The sequence below is a fragment of the Bombyx mandarina genome, chromosome 10 (assembly GCF_030267445.1).
Source record: "Bombyx mandarina strain Sakado chromosome 10, ASM3026744v2".
Taxonomy (NCBI): Eukaryota; Metazoa; Arthropoda; class Insecta; order Lepidoptera; family Bombycidae; genus Bombyx; species Bombyx mandarina.
The window spans coordinates 1,722,152-1,750,125 of record NC_143217.1 but is presented as its reverse complement, the minus strand read 5'-3'; the positions used below and the strand labels follow the sequence as shown (position 1 = coordinate 1,750,125).

At 39.1% G+C, this 27,974-nt stretch overlaps 1 protein-coding gene across 1 annotated transcript in view; it reads left to right on the top strand.

Moving 5' to 3' along the window:
* osp (myosin phosphatase Rho interacting protein outspread) overlaps window positions 1-27,974 on the top strand; it is a 309,866-nt gene that overhangs the window by 241,690 nt on the left and 40,202 nt on the right. The window contains 1 exon segment of the mRNA XM_089730127.1: window positions 26,060-26,248. Within this exon segment, the coding sequence (XP_089586253.1) occupies window positions 26,060-26,248 (189 nt within the window).

Below are 27,974 nucleotides of genomic sequence, written 5' to 3'. Positions count from 1 at the left end.
TGTTAACATTACTCTATGTAACGAAGAAGCTTGAATAGTAATTAAATGAATAAAAACGTATAACGTTAGGTACGTACACTTGACTCCAACGTAAAATAAAATGTCGAACCCGTTACCATGACTACGAATAAATCGATATTACTCAATCGAGTACACCTACTTTATCGATTAATGTCGAAATCATAATTCGTTCATTCATTCGAAAAAAACGAGTTCACTGTTACAGTCAACAAGCACAGGGTTACCAACTGGTTGAAGAAAAATACTTAAATTAGGTACTTTTTAATATATTATCGGACGCACACAGATGCGTCCCAACGGAGCTATGATCGTAGATATACCTAACCAAATAGATATTTTTCAGTGTTTTTCGCAAAATCACTGTCAATCTAGTTTTAAGCGGTAGCCGGAGTGCATAGATGTGAACAACATAAATTCCGACGCCTAGCTTGACACATGCATCCGTAGTCTCAATAATACAGTCACGATTATTAACCCATAGACATAGCCCACTGAGTTACTCGCCGGATCTTCTCAGTGGGTCTCGATTCCGATCTTATAGTAGATTCTGCGAAACACTGCTCTTGCTAGGGCTAGTATCAGCAATTTCTCTCAGGTTGAGCCCGTGAGCTCATTTACGTAGCATAGCTGGAATAGCCTCTTAGGCTACTAGCGAATAGCTAGGAAAAAAGATACAGTACAGCGGCAGTTCCATCCGGAACACGAGACTTCGTGCTTGAAGGGGTCTTACAAAACTAGTACCTACCTGGGAGCTCAGAGCGCCCGCACAGTCGAGTCGCAGTACACTGAGCCCAGAATCCATTGCCTTAGGTGTTAGGTCACGGACCCCACTAAAGGAAATCTAAGAGAAAACTAAAATTATTTCTAAGACTATTAACAAGAAGGCTGCAATTAAGGATAATAAAAAATTAAATAAATTAAATTAATGATGCAAAATACATCATCGAACAACTGAACAACAATCGGTCTACCGAGCAATATCAGCCGCTCGGTGGAAGATCTTCCCTTTGTCGTAAACCCACGAACTTTGCTTCTCACTTTTGAAGTCGGTTAAATAATAACTTAGGCATCGTTTATTTAACGAGGAACTCTTTGATATGCATCATCGTAATAATTTCATCTCCAAATTTGAGTAATCCGCTCAAAGATCTCATTAAAACACGTCCAGTAACGTCGAAAACGAGATAAAAAGTATTCAGTACAGTAAACAGCGGGGACATAAGTTTCTAAGATAAAATCGTAATTACGCAGTTTGGTACCGAGTCGCTAATGTTTTCAGATCTTTATCGTAATGTTACCGATACATTACGTTGTAAAGAACAGTATGACATGTTCAATTTGAAGATATGTTTTCAAAATGGCGTCGATGATAAAAACGGGCTCTAGTGAGCAGCAATATTATAATTAATTAAAAACACATCTTTTATGTAGATCAGCTTAAGTAAAGACGTTCTGACAATATTTGACATTGTTTTTCCGACAATAACTACTGACAGGTGACACTGAAATACTGATACTGAAATATATCAATTATTTTAAATGTGCCAACTGAAATAATTAAATAAACACTAATGGAACCGACAGACGTTGTCCGAACCATTTAAAATTTTTACTTTAAAAAAAATTTGTATAACATTGCAAAATAATTTTTTTTCATAGTGGCCGAAATTGTGAATCTAAACCATTCTCAAATCCATAAACACACACACAAAAAAATTCATCAAAATCGGTATAGTCGTTTAGGAGGAGTTCACTAACATATACAAGGATAGAAGAATTATCACGTCCAATCCGGGATGTATATAATATATAGTAAATAAAGTTTAAGTTATCATCACTATATTCCATTACCATGTGGAAATTGAAATGTGAAGCATCCCGTACATAATATACGTATGAACAGTAATGAACAAAAATTAACTGTTTCGTAGTACACATACATATTTACATGCTAATGTATCGCAATGATCACCGCGCCGGTCGGCGTGTGTCACTATAAACGTAAACATGGTTTTTTAAGTTTAATTCCCTCCTACATAAGTACATCTCTTCATCTATACGAAGCGGAATATGTTTTGAAATTACAAATTTAATCAACACAAACTGCTCAAGTGAAAACACGCGGAAGACAAAACGTAATTAGATAAAGAACGAATAGTTATGTTAGGGAAATATGTGAAGGAACTTCTGTGAACACCCCATTTAGGCCGCGAACTCGTCTGCTGATGAAAAGACAAATTGAAAATTTGATTTTAAACTTCTTCAGTGCAACAATATATTGTCTAGATACAAATTAAATAGTTCTAATAGATACGATCAAATAGTGACTATATAAAGAAATGCAAATAAAGCAAAGATTATAAAAAAACAATCTTCAGTAATCGTTAAGTCTTAATTAATATATCTTCGATGGCTTCCCTCAATTAAATGCTTTTTTTTTTATTATTATTGAAGGATTACTGGTGGCTCGGAGGCCTTTCCAGTTTCACCAGGATAGGTGGGCGAGCAAAAGCTCAGCCAGAAGGGGTGGGATTTGCTAACAGCTACTCGAGCGCCTCCGAAGGAGACCTAACAACTCAAGAGCAGCTGCTTCGCGAATGAATCTACTACCGGATCGGAATCGCGACCCGCTGAGAAGATCCGGCGAGAAACTCGGCGAGCTGATTCATGGGTTAGGTTGCACGGCGAACTCTTTGTTGAGTTCGACGAGTACGGTTACCGGGGTCCCTAAGTCTGCTCCTAGTGTTAGAGCTGAAGGCGTCTAATGCAAAGGTTATTGGATCTGATGGATCCGTAAGGACGTGTCTAGGGCGTCGACGTTGACTGGCTCCTGCGTGATCAGGATTAGGGGAGTAGTCAGCGGCGGCAACGATAAGGCGATTATCATGACGCATAGCAAATTAAATGCTATGTAGGCATAACTTCATAATAGCATAAAAACAAGGACTACGAAGAAAGACATAACTTTGAAATTAATTTCTTCGCATCCTAAACGATACATTAGTTACGTATGTACCTTGACCGTTCGCAAATCCGCGCATTATTCCAACCCTGACCATTAAGTTAATGTTGTCAAGACGCAGCAACTTACAAACTCCGTAAAGACATATTTTTTGTACGGCAATTGTCTCAAATGGCAAATCAAGCCATCACTCCGTCCAGACGCGTGTTGAACTATACAATAAGATTGGTCCGTAATGAACTGTTATTTGCTTTGGCATTCGCTTCAAAACATTGGACCGTAAACGACAAAGGCGGACCCCGAGGGGTGTGCGGTACGCCTATTGTGGTGGTGCAAGAAGTTAATTCTAAGCGATTTTATGTTCCACATTTTCATTCTAAATTATCACAGTAAAACCATCGTCTAAAGATAGATATGTTTTAGCCATCGAATTACATAATTCATTCCAGGTCTCCTTTTTTTCTTTTTTCTCCTACCTATGCTGATAGCCTTGAGAGGCTATTTCAGCTTCACCCTAACGTGTAGGTGAGCTCACGGGACTCAAACCGGGGTGGTGCTAACACTGGCCCTAGCAAGAGCCGTGCTTCGCAAAATCTACCACCGGATCGGAAACGCGACCCACTGAGAAGATCCGGCGAGAAACTCAGTGGTCTGTGTCTGTGGGTTAATTCGCTCGTTGAGTCCTTCGTCGCAAGCGGCGGGTTCGACGAGGACGGTGACCGGTGCTTGTCGTACCTAGAAGCACTGTTAATGGATCGGAGCCTCTTTAATGCATCATGCAAGTTTGAGGTTTAGTAACGGGTGGTGCGATCATAAAAAAAGGCTTAAGACGATAATTTCAAATAATCTCTTAGAGCTTAAAACAAAAATAGAACCCACGGAACCCATAAAATAAAGAGAACATGATTCTTATCATAGACCAAAATTTTTATAGGACATGTTTAAAATATACATAAGTAATATCTCGACTTTCTTTCAAATATTGAGGAGCCTAAAACTCAAATCTCTATGACTTCCAAAGTGATTCTCGAGAAACTTCTATAGCTTGCACCTCAACAATCATCCCGTCAGTTACGACACGCCGACACGCATAGGCGCGGTACATGTAAACACACTCGGCACATGTATTTTCAACGCATAAATACACGTGCTCGCTACCCGGAAAAACGGGGTTACTGTACGACTCCGATCTGCTGTCACGACTCGATAACGAAGCCGTTTTCTCTGTTCGAGAAATGTTCCTCTATTCGGGGCAGTTTCAAATAGGAAAGTGTCATAATTATTGTAGCTCGTCCGATCTGTCAAAGTATCTATATATTAATAAGTGAAGGAAAAACTTTGTATGCCTTTTTACGAAAATTGTGCGGACTGAGGAGTATGAAATTTCCCACACTTATAGAGAATATAAAGAGTGCAGAATGCTAATATTTTTTGTAAATTTTGCTTTAAAAATATATAATGTCAATAAAAAAAACCTTACACACACACGCAGACATGCTCTTTTTGTTTATTGTCAAACAGGGACTTTAAGCAATACTTAAAGTCCGTGATCAAATTGAGAATATATTGAATATTGTTTGTCTTTATTAATATTTTTCTATAGTGTAGTCTGTGATTATAGAAATATAATTAAATTTAGTCTTTAACAATAGAACCATAATAGTGTACAAACTTATATTTCAATTAATTATAGTCGAATTTCGACTACCAGGGCATCACTAGTTCTCTGAAATCTGCGATGCGAGATTGGACCGTGTTTAAACTTGCTCAACTATAAATAAACGCGTCGCGGAAAGCAACTTATCTAAAACATTATTTTAATTGATTCAATAATGCGATGTTGTTCTGATTGATATTAAAATTTAGGGGAAACGCCGTCGCCTTAATTAAAAGAAAAAGCGGTACTTGAACAAAGTCGGCTCAGACCTTATTTGGAATAAAGCTTTCTGTTTGCCCTGTTGGTGTTAGAATTAATTATCGTGAAATTATTATTGTTTGACAGGTGAAACCAAAACCACGTTGGGATTGGGATTGGGTCGTTGACAGATTACCGCCCAGCCTATCACTCTCGAACTCCCAGTGAGATATTATAAATCCGTCAATATAGGAATAGCCATTATTTGAATGCACCTGAGGCTTGAATTTCGTTTGCTCTCAAAGTAATCTATAAATCTCGATGACAGATCTATAATGTGTCTGTATGCGCGAGTACTGTTAACAAACTGATGAATTAAAAAGACTAGCAATTGAATTAAAAAGATTTAATAGGTATTCACCACATGATCATAATTTGCAAGTCACAAAAAACTCGTAGCAAAAATTCATAGTTTTTACATAAATTTTCCGAATGACGTTCCTGGAATACCCTAAAGTATCTTAAAGAAAATAATTATAAATAGACATGCTTTAACAAAAACGGACTTCAAATAGAAAAAAAAGATATTCAAAAACTAATTAATATACTCTAAAAACAATAATCATCGAAATCGGTTGGCGTGATATTGAGTTATTGAGTTGTTCATCTATCTGTCGCGCACCTACTTAATGCAAATTTAATACTTATATGGTTTTCTCATGGATACCATTATCACAACTGGACTAAATTGAAATGGGACCACACGGGAAGCGTCAGCTTTCTAATAAAAAAATAATCATCAAAATCGATTCACCCAGTCAAAAGTTATGAGGTAACAAACATAAAAAAAACACATACAGTCGAATTGAGAAACTTTTTTGAAGTCGCTAAAAAAAGGCCTAAACAGGTAAGGCAAAATAGAGTATTTAAATATTTTTGCAAACCACAAAAATAGCCATACTTTTCGTTTAGTTATTAATTGCCTCATAAAAATCTTATTATCCAAAAGAACAAAGTAAGGTGGACCCGCAAAACAGGCTTTAAAGAAATTTCAAGTTTGTGTTAACATGCTTTTAGGGCCACACACGGGCCAAGATAAAGTTATCTACTCACATTAACTATTTACAAAACGAACTATTAAAAAAATGTCTATTTCAATGTTGCCGTATTTAGGAAAAACTTTTAAACTATTGGTTTCAAAGAAGTACAAGATAAAATAAAATATATTCAATACCATTTTTAGCTGAAGTTGTGCCGAAATTTTTTGTATTATTTTGCACTTTATTTTGTAATAAATAGGAGTTTCTAAAATAGAGTTTCTCAGACATTGTGATCCCTGCCCAAGTCTTAGGACGATTTCCAGTTTATCCTCGATTTTCACAGCTTCATTCGTATCCTTAACCTAATCGGTAATCGTATCGACAAAATCAGTTACCATAATTGAAACTTCCATACAAGCTATTTTCACGCTGAACGAATATATTATTTCGTAGTAACAAGCTCTTCCTGGCCTGGCTTTGCTCGCCCATCAGACCTGGTGAAACTGGAAAGGCCTCTGGGCCACCACTAATCCCTCATTCATAAATAATAATAAAAAAAAAACTGGTAATCGAGCAGGTAGATGCCATCCTGGATATGTCAGCAGCGAAGCAGATACACGTTCTAATTTGAAGGGTAGGACAGCCGCTTCATTACAGTGAACATAGTGACAATGTCTCCAGTGTCTCCCACACTTTCTCCTTGAAAAACTCTAAACGTTTCTCTAAACGTACTTCAATTTCCTTCGACGGTTTTCGATATAAACAACAGTAACTAAACTGATTTAACCCATAGACACAGCCCACCGAGTTTCTCGCCGGATCTTCTCAGTGGGTAGCTTTTCCAATCCTGTGGTGTTATAGATTCTGCGAAGCACTGCTCTTACTAGGGCCAGTGTTAGCAACACTCCGGTTTGAGCCCCGTGAGGTCACCTACATGCTAGGGCGAAGCTGAAATAACCTCCTAACCCTCAAGGTTCAAAGCATAGGTAGGAGAAAAAAAAACGGTATTTGCCCTACACAACACAACGACATAATTGCCTAATCCAGTAACAAACCAACGCCCAAAATGGTAACAATAACGTACACATTATAGATACACATCGACGGACGCGGACGCCAGACCGACCGGAAGTTTAGCGGGATGTCAAACAATGTCCTATTGTGGTATAGTAATTACGAGGGCCGGGGATGCAAGCGGCGTGACAGTTTCGACAGGCACATCTCTGTGCTTAGTGCGAGTTTTTTAACGTTCTCGTTAGCGTAAAAGTTAGCTCATATTTGTATGGAATGGGATCGTTTGCCTACGTTTGCGCGCTAGGGGCGCTGTTCCAACTGCATACAAAATTGGGCTAACTCGTACGCTATCGAGAACGTTTAAAAAACTCGCACAAAGCATACTAGAGTCCTACGAAGGCTGCTTGTTACTAAAGATTTGAAAAATATGTTGGTGTTTGAGATAAATGCCGAAAGTTAATTTGGCAGCTTAAAAGATTAACACGTTTGATCTTATCGATGAGCCTAACAAAGGGCTGGACCAGTTAACATCTGAATCGAAACACAATCTGAATTTCTCTATTCGACTGTCTGGCAACATTGTTTTTGAAACCATTGCGTGCTGTCAAGAAATACTTCTAATCTTACCATTAAACCATAATGTGGACTGTGGACATCATCTCTTAGAGACATCACTGATGTCCAGGGAACACAGTTTATCGCTGACGACTCTTTTCAAATATCTTTCGACATGACATAACAGTAAGTAGGTAAAGCTATTTCATAGTATACTAGCGGACCCGACAGACGTTGTCCTATTTAGTTTACTTGCAGTATAGATAAATAACCTAGATACTGACTGCAGCGCCCTCAGCCGGGCTGATTTGTGATTCTAAACCATCCAAAGCGCCACTCAAACGCATACAAAAAAATTCATTTAAATCAGTCCAGCCGTCTTTTTTTTTTTTTTTTTTTTTTTTTTTTTTTTTTTTTTTTTTTTTTTTTTTTTTTTTTTTTTTTTCCACAGGAGAAAATCGCCGGATCCCCACCCGCACGGCAGGTGGGGTATGTGGGAGTCGAACCTCACTAAAAACTCCTGCCGCTCACAGCCGGCGCCCTACCCCGGACCGGGTGGGAACCCAGTCGGAGTTATTGAGACGGCGGGACAGGGTTTACGCAGAGCACATTACATCCATCCCGCCGTCCCCCAGACGCCGGACCGGCGGCCGCCAGCAACATGACCGCCGGTTCCCTCGGTCGACGGGCCAAGAGCCCGTCTAGGAGGAGTTCAGTGACATACACACGTACAGTAGAATTATATACCTAGTCAGGTCATAAGTATTGTCACACAGTAAAAACTTTTCTTTTAGAATGCTGCCCACAAAAAAGTTTATTGAATTCGAATTTCGAATTGTTCATGAAAATAAAAATGTATACTTTTAGAATTTTACTCATTTTTAAATATGGAGTGGACGCTTAAAGAAGACAGTGTTGCAGTTATTGCGTTGCATCGTTGCGGTTACGCGCCAATTCAAATTTTTAACATACTGAAAAATTTGAATATAACCAACAGATTCGTTTATCGTACCATCAAACGATACAATGAAGACTCTAGTGTAGATGACAGGTCAATAAGTGGTCGCCCTCGGTCTTTTAGTACTCCAGCAGTGATAAAAGCTGTGAAGGCGCGAATTCAAAGAAATCCCAAACGTAAGCAGAAACTGTTGGCCCTTCAGATGGGGTTAAGCAGAACCACGGTGAAAAGGGTGTTAAATGAAGACTTAGAGCTTCGGGCATATCGAAGAAAAACAGGACATCGTTTGAATGCTCGTCTAATGGACCTGAGACTGAAGAGACGCCGCGCTTTGTTGAAGCGGTACGCGGGAAAAAAATATCGGGAAATTCTTTTTTCGGATGAAAAAATTTTTACCGTAGAAGAGAGCTACAACAAATTAAATGATAAGGTGTACGCACACAGTAGTGAAGAAGCGAGCAACCGTATTCCGCGTGTCCAACGAGGTCATTTTCCATCCTCGCTCATGGTATGGTTGGGAGTTTCTTATTGGGGCTTAACAGAGGTACATTTTTGTGAGAAAGGTGTAAAAACGAATGCAGTTGTGTATCAAAATACAGTCCTGACGAACCTTGTGGAACCTGTTTCTCATACCATGTTCAATAACAGGCACTGGGTATTCCAACAAGATTCGGCGCCAGCTCATAGAGCGAAGAGCACACAAGACTGGCTGGCGGCGCGTGAAATCGACTTCATCCGGCACGAAGACTGGCCCTCCTCCAGTCCAGATTTGAATCCGTTAGATTACATGATATGGCAACACTTGAAGGAAAAGGCGTGCTCAAAGCCTCATCCCAATTTGGAGTCACTCAAGACATCTTTGATTAAGGCAGCCGCCGATATTGACATGGATCTCGTTCGTGCTGCGATAGACGACTGGCCGCGCAGATTGAAGGCCTGTATTCAAAATCACGGAGGTCATTTTGAATAAACTTTAGTGTCATAAGAATCTATGTTTTGTTAAGTTCATTTTGGTATATGAATGGTTACATAATGAATAAACTTGTTTCAATTATTTTACATTAAACATGTGACAGAATTTATGACCTGACTAGGTATATTAAGATATAATAGTACATTGAAAACATGATCCCTGAGCGTAAACTCTTATTCAGAGGCGGGCGGTTCGAGGGTGAAACAACTTCATATTTTAATAAACTTAGGAAAACATTATTCTATTTGTATAAAGCAGCCTTTCCCAAAATGGGTGATAACGCCCTCTTGTGGGCGCTGCAGGCCTAAAGGGGGGCGATAAGAGACCCAGAAAAAAAATTGGGGCGTTGTGTAGAGGCTTGAGAGGCGATTTGTAATTTTATCTAGAAGGACTCTTAGACACCGACTGAGTTCTAGCTATAGTGGTTTTTAGTAGGTGAAAAAATGGGGGCGCTAGAAAATAATTTATTCTCGAAGTGGGCAGTAGACACAATAAGTTTGGGAACCTCTGGTATAAAGTAAATGGTAAAATAAAAGTACTTTCGCTGCCTCGCTTAGTACAACGCTGACATAGTTTCACCGCGTATACACTCGACCTATAAAATTATTTATAAGTACAGGCCCTTCCAGTACTCAATTACAACACAATGAGCAATCATGTAACGCACAATGAGACAGTAATTGTTGACACAATTACAACTCGTCCCTTATAAATATGTAATTATGATAAATCACACCCACCTCTGTACATTTTGAAGTTTTTTAATGCAAATATGAATGGGAGTTTTCATTGTTTGAACATCAGCACTGTTCTATGTTTGTGTTCCTTCTGTGTTGATTTGTTTCTCTTGAATGAGTTACGGTTTGATTCGATACGATTTTCTTAGGTTTTGCGTTAGTCGTAAACATAATTCAGTCCATCGTCCGTGACTACGAGAACTGTAAAGTATACAAAATTACGGAAAATATTTGAAAAAACTAAATTAAACCGTAAGATAGTTTTAATTAGGCCCATTTCTACATAAATGTATGTATGTAATTTAATTGCAATGAAAATAATACGTTTTCGTTAATAATATAAAATTTTACATTTTAAATAAAAAAGTAAAATTGGCACAATGAAAACAAACGAATAATTCTTAATGATTTTAAAAACTGAACATATAATATGTAAACTGCATTAATCATCGATAATAAACAATAAACGTATTAAAAATTCACTTGCAAATGTACGCCTCCACTCAATTCTGTTTGTCTATTCCCACGTACACATCAATAAAGCTGACCTCAATAACCTGTACATTAAAACAGGTTTCACTATATTAAAACATATTAGTTATGTCAGATTAATTAATTTGATTTATTTAAATAACAAAAAAAAATCTAACTTTAGAAATGTTACATCACACACTTTCACTAAAAGATTCAAGAGAAATTGAATTAATACGAAAACACGAACAAATAAATCAATCTGTCAAACGAACAGTAATCAACGCTCGTGTGTACGAATCGATTCAACGTTATATTGATTCGCGAATCGATTTCAGAGATCTTTATCGTTTACGAGAATCGAATCCACTTCCGTTAATCGTAATTATATTGTGATTTATGTCCTATTGTATGTCATTACGAAATATCCTTTAAGATTTACTTTAAAATAAAATCTTTGTCATTATTTGCAAATGATTAGATGAATTAGTGATAGATGACGGCGATAGTCAAACTAATAAAGTGACTTATAATATAGTATGTAAAATAATATCGGTACAATATTAGAGATGCTTCCAAACCAACTCGATTTTTCATGTATCGGACGCGTATAAAAAAAGAATTACATACACTAGTAAAAGCACTCATTTTCTTAAATAAAATCGGGTGATTTCGCTCAAAAAATTGTAGACTCCTTTAAAGAAAAGCCAGTCGATCGGCTCGACCGGTCCCTGCTATAATTGGGCTTGTTACCCCATTTGCAAGGTAATCCATTAGTCTGGCAACACTGTCCGCGTTCGGATTAACTGTTTTGTCTTACGTCGCGTCTCTAGCGAACGCGTCACTTGAGCGATTTGCAAACACCCACATCTAGGAATGACTGGGACATAGCTTACTAATGATTAATTGTGATTTATTAATTGAAAGAGTAGAGACCAAGAAAAGGCAATTCAATTAATACATCATAAAGAAAATAAACCCCGACTAATTAAAACATTACTGGATCCACATATTGTATTACTTTATTATTTAAAGGTCGAAGTCTCTTCTTTCATTTTATTTGCGACAAGCAACTGTAGCGGTAGGTATCATGGAACAAAATATATTTTGAGAAATCCTGAATTGTATTAACCAAACAATTACACCTGCTCAATGGAAATTCTTTCTTTTGTCGCTTCACAACTTAACATTTGATCCTAAGAGCAACCATCTATGCTGATTTCAGAACTAACAGACATTAGAACATAGTTGTCGACTCCTAGACACCGGAGATCGAAGATGACAGGTGGCACAGATCTATTCCAATTCCACAATGTCACCGCGAAACGCAATTCTCCGGAACAAATAATTAGGGGGTTCACAAAAAGCCCTACCATTAACTAACTATACAAAAAGAAACACATCTCTAATTTCCTAGTTGCGTTCAACCACCAACCAATTACTCGACCAGTTGCAAATAGACGTAACCAACAATCATACGAATCATTAATCAAATCACTTAAAAAAAAATCATTAAAGCATTATCTATCTAAATAGGCGAAAACAAATCGTTTAGGTACGAATTTCTCCTCTGTTTTTCAATCGATTCGACCTTGGTTTTTTTTATTTAAGAACTATTGAGAGTTTTAATGTAGTAAAAATTTGTTTTTTCAAGTGTCAATAAAATAATCATAAGAGAATATGTACATAAAACGAATTTAAAACTTCAGTTTTCAGTGATTATAATGGTCGAATTTCGATCATCTTGCAAACATTAGTCATAATAACTAACTAACCGTATAATAACCGAGAATGAGAATCGATATAACAGAAATATTATATAACACGGAATATGAAAATGCAGCAAAAATTATAGCAGTTCCGTACTCGCTGTCTGTGACGGAATGATCGGTAATTACGGTGTGGATTATAGCATGAGCAGAAGCGATTAACTAATTTTTTTTTCAGTGGTGGTGATAGCTGTAATATAATAAAACGCTGATACAACACGGACCTTGGAAGCTAAACTGACGTTTAATACTTGGACTGTGTAATAGAGGCTAGTCGAGCCATAGAAAGAAATTTAGTGGAACACCACATTTATCAGATAAAAGTAAAAACTTTAGTATGTTTTATTAGTTAGAAAAATATACAACGCATAATATAGATTCATGATGAAAATCAATAAATGAAATGCAACCTCCAAGCTACAGACAAACCTAAAATAAAGCTGTAATTATTTTCATGCTTATAACACAGGGATTTTGTTCCAGGATACTAGACATAATTTATTTCAGTTGTTCGCTTCTTTATTCTTCTAATCTACATACACTACCTAGATCCGCTGCGTTCATAGATAGTGCGCTTCCAGAGATCTGTTTTAGCTTGTTCTGCGACGGACTTTGCAATGAAATTCCCTTCACGGGGTTTTCTGAGCGCTATGACATTTTCTTTTTAAAACGGAGTTTGCTGAGAATCCGCAGCAGCAGTATAGCTGTGCCCCTGGAAATACTAACGTTCATAAACGACAGGAACCACTCACCATCAAATGGACTGAATGGGAATTAAAAAAAAGCACACAGACCTCATTTATTCTCGTGGGTGTCCTAAGAGCGACTAAAGGTTTGCGGAATTAACAGAAGCATTCTAATTATTTTTTCCTACCTATTCTAGTAACCTGGAGAGGTTATACTGGATTCACAGAACTAGGGCATTCTATGAGTAATTCACCAGCATACTGCGACATCCAACCGGCATTTGCTGGTGGTAGGTACGTACTTACGACCCTCGGCACAGCAGTCAAAGACGCTAATTACTGTGCCACCGAGTCGTCAGTAAATTAATCAAATTAATATATGGAAGGTTACCAAAAAGACCACTGAAATTATTACTGGTGGTAGGACCTCTTGTGAGTCCGCGCGGGTAGGTACCACCTCCTCGCCTATTTCTGCCGTGAAGCAGTAACGCGTTTCGGTTTGAAGGGTCCCCACCCTATATACCCTAGGCGTTATAACTATACTGAGACCTTAGAACTTATATCTCAAAGTGGGTGGCACAATTACGTTGTAGATGTCGATGGGCTTCAGTAACCACTTAAAACCAGGTGGGCTGTGAGCTCGTCCAACCGTTGGAGCAATAATAATAAAAAAAATCTTTATTCGCACTATCTCGTGAGCTTACACCGCACCACAACGTCCATGCATTTCCTACCTGCGGCTTTGTTTGCATTACCTTGCACATTACGGCGCTATCGACAGCGCAGATGTCGGCCCGCGGCTATCGAGCCGAAACCGAACAATTTACACAGATTGCCCGCTTTCTTGCTCCGAGCTTTCTTTCATTTAAAATTTACTGCTTCGCATTGATATGAATTAATGAGTTGTTATAAATTTTCTTGCGCTTTTGTTATTAGTCTGAAGTCTTTATATTTATGTTCCTAAGTCCCAATACATTCTCCTTTCGAATTGACTAAGGGAAACAGCTATGAAACGATGATGGAAACTATTTTAAACGTGTTCGCTCTGACAGTTTGTTTTTACTTATTTCAAACGGCAATTGAGTTCAGATCATGTCTTTTCTCGGGTATCGTGGAGATTTCCTTTTTTAGTTCAACGTAACGTTATTACATTTAAACTAAATAATATAGTTTAAAAAAACTAACAAAATACGCTTTTATAGAAAATCCAACTAAAATTTTTTAAATGAATTTTAATAAAATTGAATTAAAAAAAATATTTTATTGTAAAAAAGCGTGCGGTGCTTTTCAGGATATTATCAAAATAACCCTTCTACTCATATAAAAAAAAAACTTTTTTTAATATTGAATTGTCATCGGTGTTTAATAAGTATACCAAATTTCGAGTTAATCCGATGTTTTGAAGGGGGTCAAAATCATGTTTTTTTTTATTTTTTTTATTACCTTTGTAGGCAGACGGGCATACGGCCCACCTGATGGTGAGTGGTTACCGTCGCCCATGGACTTCAGCAATGCCAGGGGCAGAGCCAAGCCGCTGCCTACCGCTTAATACTCTCCACAAGCCTCGTTTGAAGAAGGACATGTCATAGCGCTCGGGAAACACCGAGGAGCTCATTCCATAGCCGGATGGTACGTGGCAAAAAAGATCTCTGGAAACGCACTGTGGATGACTGCAGTGGCTCCAGGTAGTATGGATGAACTCTAACTCCGGTGGCGGGCGGTGCGATGGTAAAAACGAGATGCTGGTATCATCTCGAACAATTCCTCAGAGCACTCCCCATGGAACATACGGTATAAAATACAGAGGGAACCGAAGTCCCTCCGCAGACCCAGAGGCTCCAAACGATCCGAGAGAATGGGATTATCGACAATCCGAACGGTCCTCCTCTGTATGGAGTCAAATGGAAGAAGCTGGTTTTTGGGAGCCCCGGCCCAGAGATGGGAGCAGTACTCCATGCGAGGCCGGACTTGTGCTTTATAAAGCAAAATTCTTTGTCCAGGCGTGAAGTACCGCTTCGCTCTGTTGAGGACTCCCAGCATTTTGGACGCCAACTTGGCTTTGCTTTCCAAATGACTCCGAAACTGGACATCGCTCGAAATGTCGACCCCAAGTATCCCGATACTCTCGGAAGGTTGCAGGGATACTCCTTGGAATTGCGGCGCCATGACAAAGGGGTCCTTCTTCGCAGTGAACGCGCAAACTTGTGTCTTTATCGGGTTGAATTGAACCAAGTTCAATTCACCCCATTCGGAGACTCGCCCCAGAGAGTTCTTCACTTCAGACACAAGTTTTGATCGTCTCTCTTGCACCACGCTCCGAGAGAGACTCTGATGGCCGATATATCGCGCATCCCCCGTGCTATCATCTGCATAGCAATGCATGCCATCAATAGACAGCATGTCATTGATATACAGGATAAAAAGCGTGGGAGAGAGCACCGAACCTTGTGGAACGCCAGCGTTATGGTCATGGTATCAGAACAGTCACCGTCTACAACGACCGTGATGCTCCGCCCATCCAAAAAGCTAGCGATCCACTTGCAGAGACCCTCGGGGATTCCGTAAGATGGTAACTTCGACAGAAGTGCCCTATGCCAGACCCTGTCGAAGGCCTTCGCGATATCAAGGCTCACAGCAAGAGCCTCGCCCTTGCTCTACAAGGCTTCAGCCCACCTGTGAGTAAGGTATACAAGAAGATCGCCAACTGAGCGACCGTGACGGAAACCGTACTGTCGGTCACTGATCAGCTGGCGATCTTCAAGATATTTCAGGAGTTGTGTGTTTATAATTCGCTCCATCACCTTGGAAAGCAAGGAAGCCTTGTTCAAAGATTCCGTTACAAATATACATACGCCTGAAGATAATAAAAAGCGTATTAATAATATTTGTTAAGAGGATTTAGATGAAAATGGGGTGGGGTGCAGGGTGTTTGGCAGGAGCTGGATGAGAGAAACCGAGAATCGTGCTCAGTGACGAGCAATTGGAGGGGCCTATGTCCAGCAGTGGACTGCTGTGTAGGCTAATTATGATGATAATGAAGAGGATTTAGTAGTATCAATGTCCGTCCACTATGCAGTAGATCTCAAAGTGAATTCCACCACCCACCTCGACATATAAGCCGAATTCTCCATTGTTTTATACAACAGTTGTCTCAACCTACAAATTAGAGCGTATGACTGCTTCGTGGCAGAAATAAGCAGTACTAAAACTTCTACGATTTACCTTAAACATTCGCCATTAAACTGCATTTTTTGAAGTCGTCGTGGCCTAAAAGATAAGACGTCCGTTGTATTCGTGTTGAAGCGATGCACCGGTGTTCGAATCCCGCAGGCGGGTACCAATTTTTCTAATGAAATACGTACTCAACAAATGTTCACGATTGACTTCCACGGTGAAAGAATAACATCGTCTAATAAAAAACACCAGATGGGCTGTGAGCTCATCCACCCCCCACCCCATATAAGCAATAAAAAAAATAAAAATAAAATATTTAGAAATTATTCTTCAAAACACCTGATTTCTCGGTTCCTCGTCAGAATAAATTACGTTTGTGTTCAATCCCTGGTTTATAGTCAGTATTAACCACACCCACGCACGACCTAATCAAGCTACAACCAATCCTTGCGACTCCTACCCCATATAGATAAAACTAAATACCATAGAATTAACTAGTGTCTGGAATTGTTTTATCGGAATTTAATGCTAGGGTTTTATCAGTGCGATAAGGAGTTGTATAGGGAGAATAAGTGTCTATAAATTGCCTTTTGGGATCGCCTTTTTATATGACGAATGAAGGAAAATAATTCTGGGCTCTCTTTTAAGACTACTTTTCTTTATGACGAAAACAATTCATTAATTTGGGAATTTTTGTCTTTATGACAATCTAGAATGTCTGACGATTATGCGACACCAATAGGACTAAAAAGTTATATAGAACTATAAGTATGCTATATGTACTACTAAATTTAGAAAAAACAATTATTATCAATCCTATACTTCGTATATGAATCGCTAGTCGACACAAAATATGGCACTAGACAGCAGTCCCGCCGGTCCGGCGTCCCGAGGGAGAGGGTGATGGGAGAGATATGCACCGCACTAAACGCTTCACATTTCCCTCTTTGCCTTTTCATGAGTTCTGTCTCATGCGAAGTTTGGACTTTGGTTGTTGAGCGACAGGAGGTTTTAGTCAGTTCGACTCCTACATGTCCCGCCCTCCATTCCGCAGTGGAGGGCGGAAACCCAGCGATTTCCACCCGATAAAAAAAAAAAAACTAGACAGCAGTCGATAACAATAGACAATGCTTATTATGTGAAGATGCTATTCTTCACTAGACACAGAAATATATTTGGACCAAATAATATAATTGTAATATGTCTAGTGGTTGGATCTGTTGTGAGTCCGCACGGGTAGGTACCACCACCCTGCCTATTTCTGCCGTAAAACGGTAATGCGTTTCGGTTTGAAGGGCGGGGCAGTAGTTGTACTGCTAAAAGTGAGACCTTACAACTCATGTCTCAAGGTAGGTGGCGGCATTTACATTGTCGCTTGAGCTCGTCCACCCACCCAAACAATAAATAAAAATGTACATACACTAAATTGTTTTACAAAAGGCCAAACAGGTGGAATTCACGTCATTCTGAAAGGTGGCTAGGGGTGACGAGATCATAGAACTTGTAGAGGTAGTTGTATTAGTTCTGCTTCTAACTGTATTAGGTAGGCGCTGACACGAAGGATGGTTTACACAGTGAGTATGAATATGTACTGCTTTGAATAGTTTATTGTAGATACAAATATACACTAACAAACTATGACACAAGTGGTATGAAAAAGAAATAACATATAGGAGTAGTAAAGGCACTGACACGAACGATGGGTAGCACAACAAATATCGATGTGTACTGCCCGCAGTTTCTTAAGATTCCGAAGTGTTGAACAACAATAATAGATGATTGCCTGAATTCATAGGCGACAGCGATTTTGTCGAATTGTAAGGCGGTTGCCCAAGTAGTGGCGAGTAAGTGAGTCGCCACAAACTCTTCGAGAACTGCAATTCTGCGAAAGCTTTCATTCAAATCAAATCAAATCAAAAAAAGTTAATCAACATAAATGAAAGTATGCGTAAAAGAACTATCGCCATTCAATAATGAAGATTCTTATGTTTTATTGTACGTTATCTTAAGTACGTTAGCCATTCAAATAGTTTGTGGTCAGGCTTACAGAAGTGAAGTGAAATATCAGTAGAACGGAATAGCTAGTTACATGATAAAGTCAGCTGATGTTCTAGGTAGAATGATGAACATGCGGTTACCTACCTGGTGTTGACTGATTGCCGGCGCTCATAGATATCAGAGCGTGAGGTCGAATTCTCAATTGTATCTCACGTCAGCTGTCTCATCAATGAGACCAAAATTCAGGCTTACGTCGCCGAGGAGACAGGCAGGGGGCTCGGAGCTAACAGTGCGGTCTGTCGTCATAGACTATTTGAATATGCAGTTTCGAAAAGGGCACATCTCTGAAAATGTAAAATGTTCAGGAAATGAAAAAAACTGATTATTTTCTAAAGCAGCGTAAAATTTTAAATATTAACTTTTGAGATATATTTTAGTGTTAATTAGCAATTGAAAATTACTGGAATTATTATAAAATGGGTGTAGGTAAGCCTCAAAACTACATGTATATGAAAAAACGTATTTGACAAAATATGCGACATGTGCCGATCGCTGGAGCAGACGGGTTCTCGAGTGGAGACACGCAGCGGAAGACGTAACGTTGGACACCCCCTGGCTAGGTGATGCGATGACCTCCGAACGGTGGCCGGCAAGAAGTGGATGAGGAGAGCCGTAGGCCGGGCTCATTGGTGTGGATTGGGAGAGGCCTATGTCCAGCAGTGGACGACTGTGGGCTGTTGATGATGATGAAGTGCCCTTTTCGCATATTCATTCACAATATTCCTTTTGTTATTTAATAATCGCTCGGACTATTAAATTTAAAAAGTTTCTTACTAAATCAACGTTCCTGCTATTCAAGATTTTTACCATGCTTCATGCATCTTGCACCGGTCGCTCCCACAGAACTAATCATGCCAACAAACGGTCCTTCCTACTCCGTGACAAATCTCTAATGTGCTAACTGCATGCACCAGTCAACGCTGATCCCTCGATGCTATAACTCAATTCCGCATCGAAAATAACAGGAACCGCGGCGAGATCTGCTTAAACTGGCCGGGCTCCGTAAGCTGTAAGATTAATTGTTTTAATGCTCCTCCTAAGATTTATTACTGCATGATCTTTTACTTGCAGAATTCAATTAAAATTCAGCTTTCTTTACATTCTGTTCAAACGATCGAGTCGATATTTTATGCATTAAAGTCATTAATTTATGAATAATTAAAGAGTATCTATCCCCTTCAATATTAAACATTAGATTCTGTAATGGAGAGCACAACTAAGTTATTGAACATAAATGTAACTTAACAGGTAATTAATGTAGTGGTATCTAGTCGCCATAATTGGTAACTATAAACAATATTATTAACAGTTTTCAATACATAAATTCTGAATAAGATCCCCGTATAAGATCAGATCAAGTAATATTGGAACTATTGGAAGTATTTGATAGTAATGTTACGTTGTTTTGACAGACGTATACAGGGTTGAATAGATTTTAATTTATTATATAGACTAATAGTGTAGATAAACAAGCCCACTGAGTTTCTCTCCGGATCTTCTCAGGGGATCGCGTTTCCGATCCAGTGGTAGATTCTGCGAAGCACTGCTAGGGTTATTGTTAGCAACAACTTCAGGTTTGAGCCCCGTGAGCTCACCTACTAGTTAAGTCTATGCTGTGTCTCAATGGTCTCTTAAGACCATCAGCTTAGATAGAAAAAAAATGTAGATAAACAGTCCGCCTAGTACTGAACTATTTTGTGAGTTGAGAATGCATCATTATGCAAACAATCACACGTTGATAATAATTACAGTAGATCAAATTTTCGCGAATTTGTTGACTCAAGTGTGGAGACAGTCTATGCATTACGTATCATATGCAAACTAGTTTTATAGGGACTCCATTGTGATGAGATAAGGTAACTTATGCCATGCTTTCTATCAGTGATAGGACGAATACGTGATATCTTACAAACTGCATAAACAACACAACGTTAATGTCCACTTGCCACATGCAGTAAGTAATCTGAAATGAATGTTTACGGTAGGCAGTGGCTTAGTTCTGCCCCTGGTATTACTGAGGTTCATGGGCGACGGTAACTACTCACCATCAGGTGGGCCATAGGCTAGTTTACCTACAAGGGCAATCTTCTCTTCTCCATCGCTCCCTCATTGCTGAGGATCGTGACTCCGTTTTAGCTTGTCGACTGTCAGCCTCCATAGGTTCCGGTCAGCTGCCTGGTGTAGTGCAGCGCTAAGTGGTCCGCTGGTTTGCTCGGAGATCTGGTCGGACCAACGTTTGGGGCTCCGGCCTCTAGGACGTTTTCCTTCTACTTTTCCAGTGACCATCAGACGTTCCAAGGCAATAAAAAAATAAAAATAAATGTTACGTGAAAATATCGCTAAATTCGTTTATACCTATTTTTTCTATATCGGCACGACAAAAAGAACTCAAACAAGGTTATTAATATTGTTAATTTCCTATAAAACGTAAGAATCTCAACTCAAATACTTCAAAAGTGTAAAATTAACCGTCAATATAAAATTAACATTCGCCCCCTGTAAATTTTATAGTTCATTACGAAATGTTATCTGTATAATATATTCGTTTCTGACTAGATTCTACCGTTATTTGCGGAATCATAATATCTGTAAGCAATCCCGAAGCTAAGTAAGCTCCGATAATAAAATTTGATGTTTCCACAAAGTAAGCTGGAAACTAGCCAAGGAGCTTGTTCATAAAAAATCTGCACATATAATTTTCGATCGCGGCTCGGCTTGAATCGATCGTGTTGTTAATATAAAAATTTGACTGTACGTGTGAAGCCTGTTCCAAAATATCAAGAAGTAAACGAAGAAAGAAGATTCATAATTAATCTATCTATCTATAAATATAAAAATGAATTGCTGTTCGTTAATCTCGCTAAAACTCGAGAACGGCTGGACCGATTTGGCTAATTTTGGTCTTGAATTATTTGTGGAAGTCCAGAGAAGGTTTAAAAGGTAGATAAATATGAAAATGCTTGGAATTAAATAAAAATCACAATTTTGTTTTTCCTTTGATGTGTCCCCCGTCGGACGGATTCCTTTTTTTTTTTTATACAATAGTTTAGGTCTTTTATTTAACGATTGAGGCACTACGAAGTCTGCCGGGTCAGATAGTTACAGTATAAATTTTTGGTCCTTTTGGTTCGTAACTAAATACAGTTTCGTTTGAATCCGCTGATGATGCATCCTCAAAGTCACTAAATAACAGTTTTGCAACACACGCACTCGACATAAATTTATAAGATTTTCATATGATTCATTTTCACTATCACTTGATCGTTCTTATGACTGAATTCTGTGTCGAAATAAATACCGAGTCGGCATGTGTCGAATTAAACCTTTTACGGCGATCTAGAGTGACGTAATAAATCAAATAGTTTTGTGCGTGTTCGTGTCGTAGTAAGCGACATTAATCATTATTGTAACAGAATTGCAAAGTTGTCGTTTGGGTGGTTGCGAAATTTTCGAAGTGACAGCGAATGCGTTAGATGTTTTGAGGTCTGTGGTCGCTCGCCTTTCGATATCGAACGGGAGAAGTATTTTTACTGGTGGTAGGACCTCTTGGGAGTCCGCGCGGTTAGGTACCACCACCACCCTGCCTATTTCTGCCGTGAAGCAGTAATGCGTTTCGGCTTGAAGGGTGGGGGCAGCCGTTGTAACTATACTTGAGACCTTAGAACTTATATCTCAAGATGGGAGGCGCATTTACGTTGTAGATGGCTCCAATAACCACTTAACACCAGGTGGGCTGTGAGCTCGTCCACCCATCTAAGCATTAAAAAAAAAAAAGTAATTGACTAAAAAAATATTTTGTAATCTTTGATAACCGCAAAACGTTTTACGTGTGATCGTTACGTTTACGTTACGTGGTCGCTCCGGTCCCGTTCGCTTGGATGCGGGCTGCTCTATTTTGCACTCGTCAACCACAATGTTTTGACGTCTACTTACATTCGTATGGTATAAATTGTGGCATATAGCGATTTGAACTTTTTCTAGTTGTGCTATGTCATAATGACTATCACAGTTTTTGAAAATAGAATTCCCATTAATTTCTTTCTTTAGAATACGATTAACGAACTACGAGTAATGAGATTCTAAAATTGAAACTATAGAAATCTACAGTAAAAATTCATTTTTTTTCCTCTTCAATGCATGTTGGTCCCTCAATTATAAAATTTTCGTTTAACTTGAATAACATCTTCTAAACATTTTAATTATTATATCTAGAAGTCAACGCCTACACTGCATATAGTCGTCGTCAACAACCGAAACTTTTACTGATGGTATCATAAGCGCACACGGGAAAGTACATGTAATATGAATGTCTGTTATGAATATGTATCCTTCTTCTCGTTGTTATCCCAGTCATTTGGTCAGTCATGAGATTCTAAAAGAATTGACCGTACAAAGCAGCGTCTTGGATATGCCTCTGCCATAGCCGATGTCCATAAGCGGTATATACTTACGACCATCATCAACTGGGGCATTACTGTCGCGACTAGGTTAAAGCCTTCTCTGGTAAATGTCCCCAGTCCGATTTATTTAGGGCTTTTCTTCTATGACTCATTACCCCTAATTGCTTGGTATGTTGTTCGACGCCGTCCAAAGATCTGATCTTGGACCTGCCTCTGCTTCTGCGACCCTTGGATACTCTAGCCTTGTCCATTCGCGCCACGTGCAGTGCCCATTGCAGGTGTCCGACTAACTAAATTATTCTGTATACTTTATGAAAACCATGATAACAGAAAATCCAATTAAATATTTGTAAAAAACTCTTTTTCGACGATGACAACAAACGTCGGAAACTCTGAAGCTTACATTTTACACCACAACGCAACCGGCCGAGACATTAACATACCGCTAGGATAAGCACCGGGCCAGGGGCAGTGATAAACGTTACATTATACGAAGGCGGCTACGCTATTAAACTCTACAGAACCGGGATCAAACGTACAAGGTCTGGAGGTCTTTGTAATTGTACACGCACCTTTAGAATCTTAATGATTCTTAATTAGCAACAGAACAAATAGATTACGGTTATTGTTCAATGCGTGTTTGTCGATAAATGCTGTAGATAGGCCGAGAAACAACCGACCCGTCCGATGTTAATTGGTGACCCTTTAAGAAATACCAACGTAGACGTGAAAAATGGTTACATAAAAAAACAATAACACGTGTAAAGTGTATATCATTGTAATGATCCCAACTTATCGAGCTTCGATTATTATTAAATAAGCGATCGTTACGAATATAGTTTGAGCGCTTAGCATAAAACGTAACGGTCTTATTAGATAAATAAAACATAGAACCTAAGTAACAAGATCTAAAACTCTATTAATTAATTACTGTAATTTTAATGAAAAATTATAATATTAACATTTGCAAGGTATTTCACTTAAATGTAACTGCTTAGTGAAGTGTGTTGGGAAAGCAGGATGCTCTGCGGAGAAAATAGGATAGATGATGGTACCGTTCCGTGTGGTCTCGGAACAGGTTATACCACTATTCTGAAAGAAGACATCACCAGGAAATTTGGGTTAGAAATTAATGTCCTTAAAATAAAGGTTCGATAAAATTATTTGCCCTTAGAAACATGAAAACCCTGCCAACAGGCTGCCAACCATGAGCAAACGTGAACATATTTGACTGTGTTCCTCTTTTTAATTAGTCACTGATACATACATATCTACAAATACATAGATATGAACCATAATCTCGATAAAAATGAAACAAGTGAGACTAACTATAAAAAACAAAAAAAAAGAGACTATCTTCACGGCCGATGACTTCTGTTGAGTATTCCCCGCCTTGTTTGATTAAATAAATAAAATCTAATCGAAGAATCAAGTCATCAACCTACCGAAACCTTTGCAGCTTCCATTGCGATTAGCGTAAGCAAAATAAAGTAGCATAGTTACGTAGATTCCAAAGTTTTGTCAGAATCAATCAATCCGCCAAACATCTGTTCGAACAGTCTTACATAAATTACTAAACATCCCACTTAAATGCCCGATGCGTTTGACTATTAAAGCCAAAGTCACAGGTGCGCTATAAAATGTTCAACCGAAGTGATATATGTTTAATATTTCGTTCCATTTGTCTTGGCACTCTCACGGGGGCTCGTTATTAATGAATTCATTAGTCTGTAGCGAGCAACGCCGCCGCCTCAACTACTCGGATCGTTTAGTTCGCGTCTTAAAACATTACGCATTTCGTTATAGCCTATCTGCGCGTTTATTGACTGTATTTTAATTATATTTACGATAATCGATTTTGATGTAAACTTAAATATGTTTTGTTATTAGATTCCTGCAAATGTGGACGGTTAAATAGGAGAGTTGTGAAACGAAATTCACACGTCACGCAAAAATTCGTGTGAACAGTAATGGTTGCATATTGGATTATATACTGCTCTGAGGAAATGTTTTTTTTTTTTATTGCTTAGATGGGTGGACGAGCTCACAGCCCACCTGGTGTTAAGTGGTTACTGGAGCCCATAGACATCCACAACGTAAATGCGCCACCCACCTTGAGATATAAGTTCTAATGTCTCAAGTATAGTTACAACGGCTACCCCACCCTTCAAACCGAAACGCATTACTGCTTCACGGCAGAAATAGGCAGGGTGGTGGTACCCACCCGCGCGGACTCACAAGAGGTCCTACCACCAGTAAGATAGAAACCATAATCTCGTTTTTACCATCGCACCGCCCATTGGAGTAGAGTTCATCCATACTGCCTGGAGCCACTACGTTCATCCACAGTGCGTTTCCAGAGATCTTTTTTGCCACGTACAATCCGGCTTTAGAATGAGCTTCCCTCTATGGTGTTTCCCGAACGCCATGACATATCCTTCTTCAAACGAGGCTTGTGGAGAGTACTCAACGGTAGGCAGCGCCTTGGCTCTGCCGCTGGCATTACTGAAGTATGTGGGCGATGGTAACCACTTTTAGTTGTGTTGGTACGTGAATAGGCCGCTAAAGGATTCACAAGAGAACCGGCTTCAACGTTGTCCGAACCGTCATATGATGGTGGTAGGTTGTATTGAGAATCGGAACGGCTTGGTGAGCTGTATTGCAATCACGTGCTCCGATTTCGGCGATAGAGTAGCCGTTACGTAATACGTTTGAGACATCGATACCATGTCTCAAGCTGGGTTGAGGCATTGGCTTTGTGATTTCCATGTGTTCCGGTAGCCACATGATTCGTCCGCCCATCTACGGTATTAAAAAAACCTACTACAAAATATCCAATTGCAATTGTCCCATTCAATTGTGCACCATTAAAAAACGGATGTTATACAATAAATATAGACATTACAAAACTAAGTTTACGGTTTAAACTCGCGTTTTTAATAACCATTACATTTTTTTCGGATACAATAAAGTTGTCGTGGTCACGAACGACTAATGTGACGTTGACGTTTGAATATTGGTTTACACTCTATATAACTTTCAAATGAAATTTAAAAAAAATTCATTTCGTTTTAATTTTACGTTTCAAATGACAATTTAACAAATATTTTTACAATTTAAACAATAGTCTTAATTATGTCTACGACTAGGCAAAAATTAGAAAAGATACTAACATAACATCAAATTAATTACTATCAATAATAAAACAATTTTTACACACAAAATTGAGTTAAGCCCGCCATTTTATAACTTTTCGCAATTATTGTATTGTATTAACTGTGTGTACAATAAAGAATAAAATAATAAAAAATAAAAAAAACAGACAATATTGTGTTTATATGTCACACACACATCGCAAATGACTAATGACCGAATTTGTTCTACAGCCAGACACGGTCCCGCAAGCCAGCATCGACATGACATCAGTCCTGGAGGTCCGCGAGGCTGACAGTGTTACGGGGCACCCTCACAGCCTCGGCATCACGACGCCGGAACGGATCACTTTCGTCAAAGGAACCTGCAGGGAGGAGACGCGCTGGTGGGCTGATGTACTGAGCGTCTACCCTAGGAGTAAGGTATGCCAAATGCTACTACAGCTTCATATTTAAATTAGTTTTAGCAATATTAGACAAACTGTTATAGCCAGCAGAAAAGTCTTAGTCTTTCAGCTCATTTTTTTTTTACTGCTTAGATGGGTGGACGATCTCACATCCCACCTGGTGTTAAGTGGTTACTGGAGCCCATAGACATCTACGACGTAAACGCGCCACCCACCTTGAGATATCAGTTCTAGGGTCTCAGTATAGTTACAACGGCTGCCCCGCCTTTCAAACCGAAATGCATTACTGCTTCACGGCAGAAATAGGCAGGGTGGTGGTACCTACCCGTGCGGACTCATAAGCGGTCCTACCACCAGTACTTACGCAAATTATAGTTTTGCGGGTTTTTTTATTTATTTTTACTACACGATGTTGTTCCTTCACCGTGGAAGTCAATCGTGAACATTTTTTGAGTACGTATTTCATTAGAGAAATTGGTACCCGCCTGAGATTCGAATACCGGTGCATCGCTCAACACGAACGCACTGGACGTCTTATCCGTTAGGCCACGACGACTTCCAACAACTAGACCTCACGTATAAGCGTCATGACTAACTGTAACTTTTTAATACATAATATTTATTGCTTAGATGGAGAGGCGAGGTCATAACCCATCTGGTGCTAAGTAGTTATCGGAGTCCATAGACATTAATAAGGTAAATAACGCCACCATTCATAAGGCTTGAGTTCAAAGTCTCAGTTTAACAGTACATCGTCTTCACCAACGTTTCGAACCGAAATGCATTACTGCTTCACGGCACGAATGGGTGGTTGTACCTACCCGCGCGGGCCCAAAAGACGCTGTACCAACAGTAATATTATCTGTCTATCGTCAACAATCAACATATAAATTAACAAATTATGTGTCGGAAACTATTATCCACCGGGCTGTTTCCACTATAATCGAAGAAAACAGGAAGTCCTGTGGAAAATTAATATTCATTATGATTTTTTTTCCTCGAACCGGCCCGATACGGAGGCAGAGACTACGTTTAGATTGGAATCTAAAACATAGCCACAGATAATGAGACGAGTGCAACCACTTCCTAAAGGGAAAGCTGCGCGTTTGCAAATTGCAGGCTTCTGCGTACTGCCCTGAACTAGGAATCGTTGAGGGGAATTTTAATGACTTCGTCTCTATAATGGTATACAGCTTCGCAGTCAAATTTGAATTTCACTTCAAATATTCCATGATTTTAATTTTTTTATTTATTGCATAAATGGATAGACGAGCTCACATCCCACCTGGTGTGAAGTGGTTACTGGAGCCCATAGACATCTACAACGTAAATGCCGCCACCCACCTTGAGATATAGGTTCTAACTCAGTATAGTTACAGCGGTTGCGACACGCTTCAAACCGAAACGCATTACTGCTTCACGGCAGAAATAGGCAGGGTGGTTGTACCTACCCATGCGGACTCACAAGAGGTCCTACCACCAGTAGAGAGATTGAATTGTATTGTCGAAGATTGCTGAAAGAAATTGTTCTACCTTCTTACTAGGACAGACTATTTCTACAGCTTGTCTGATACTAAGTAGTTACTATCGTAGAGTTATGGCGTGTTGCCGCCTACAATGAAAATAATAAAATACGGGAAACACTATAAAGAGAAGGCCATTCCGGAGTCTCAAATGATCTCTGATAATGGACTGTGTGATTGAACGCCGTATCTCTAGGTACTTTTGTTGCTGTGAGAGCA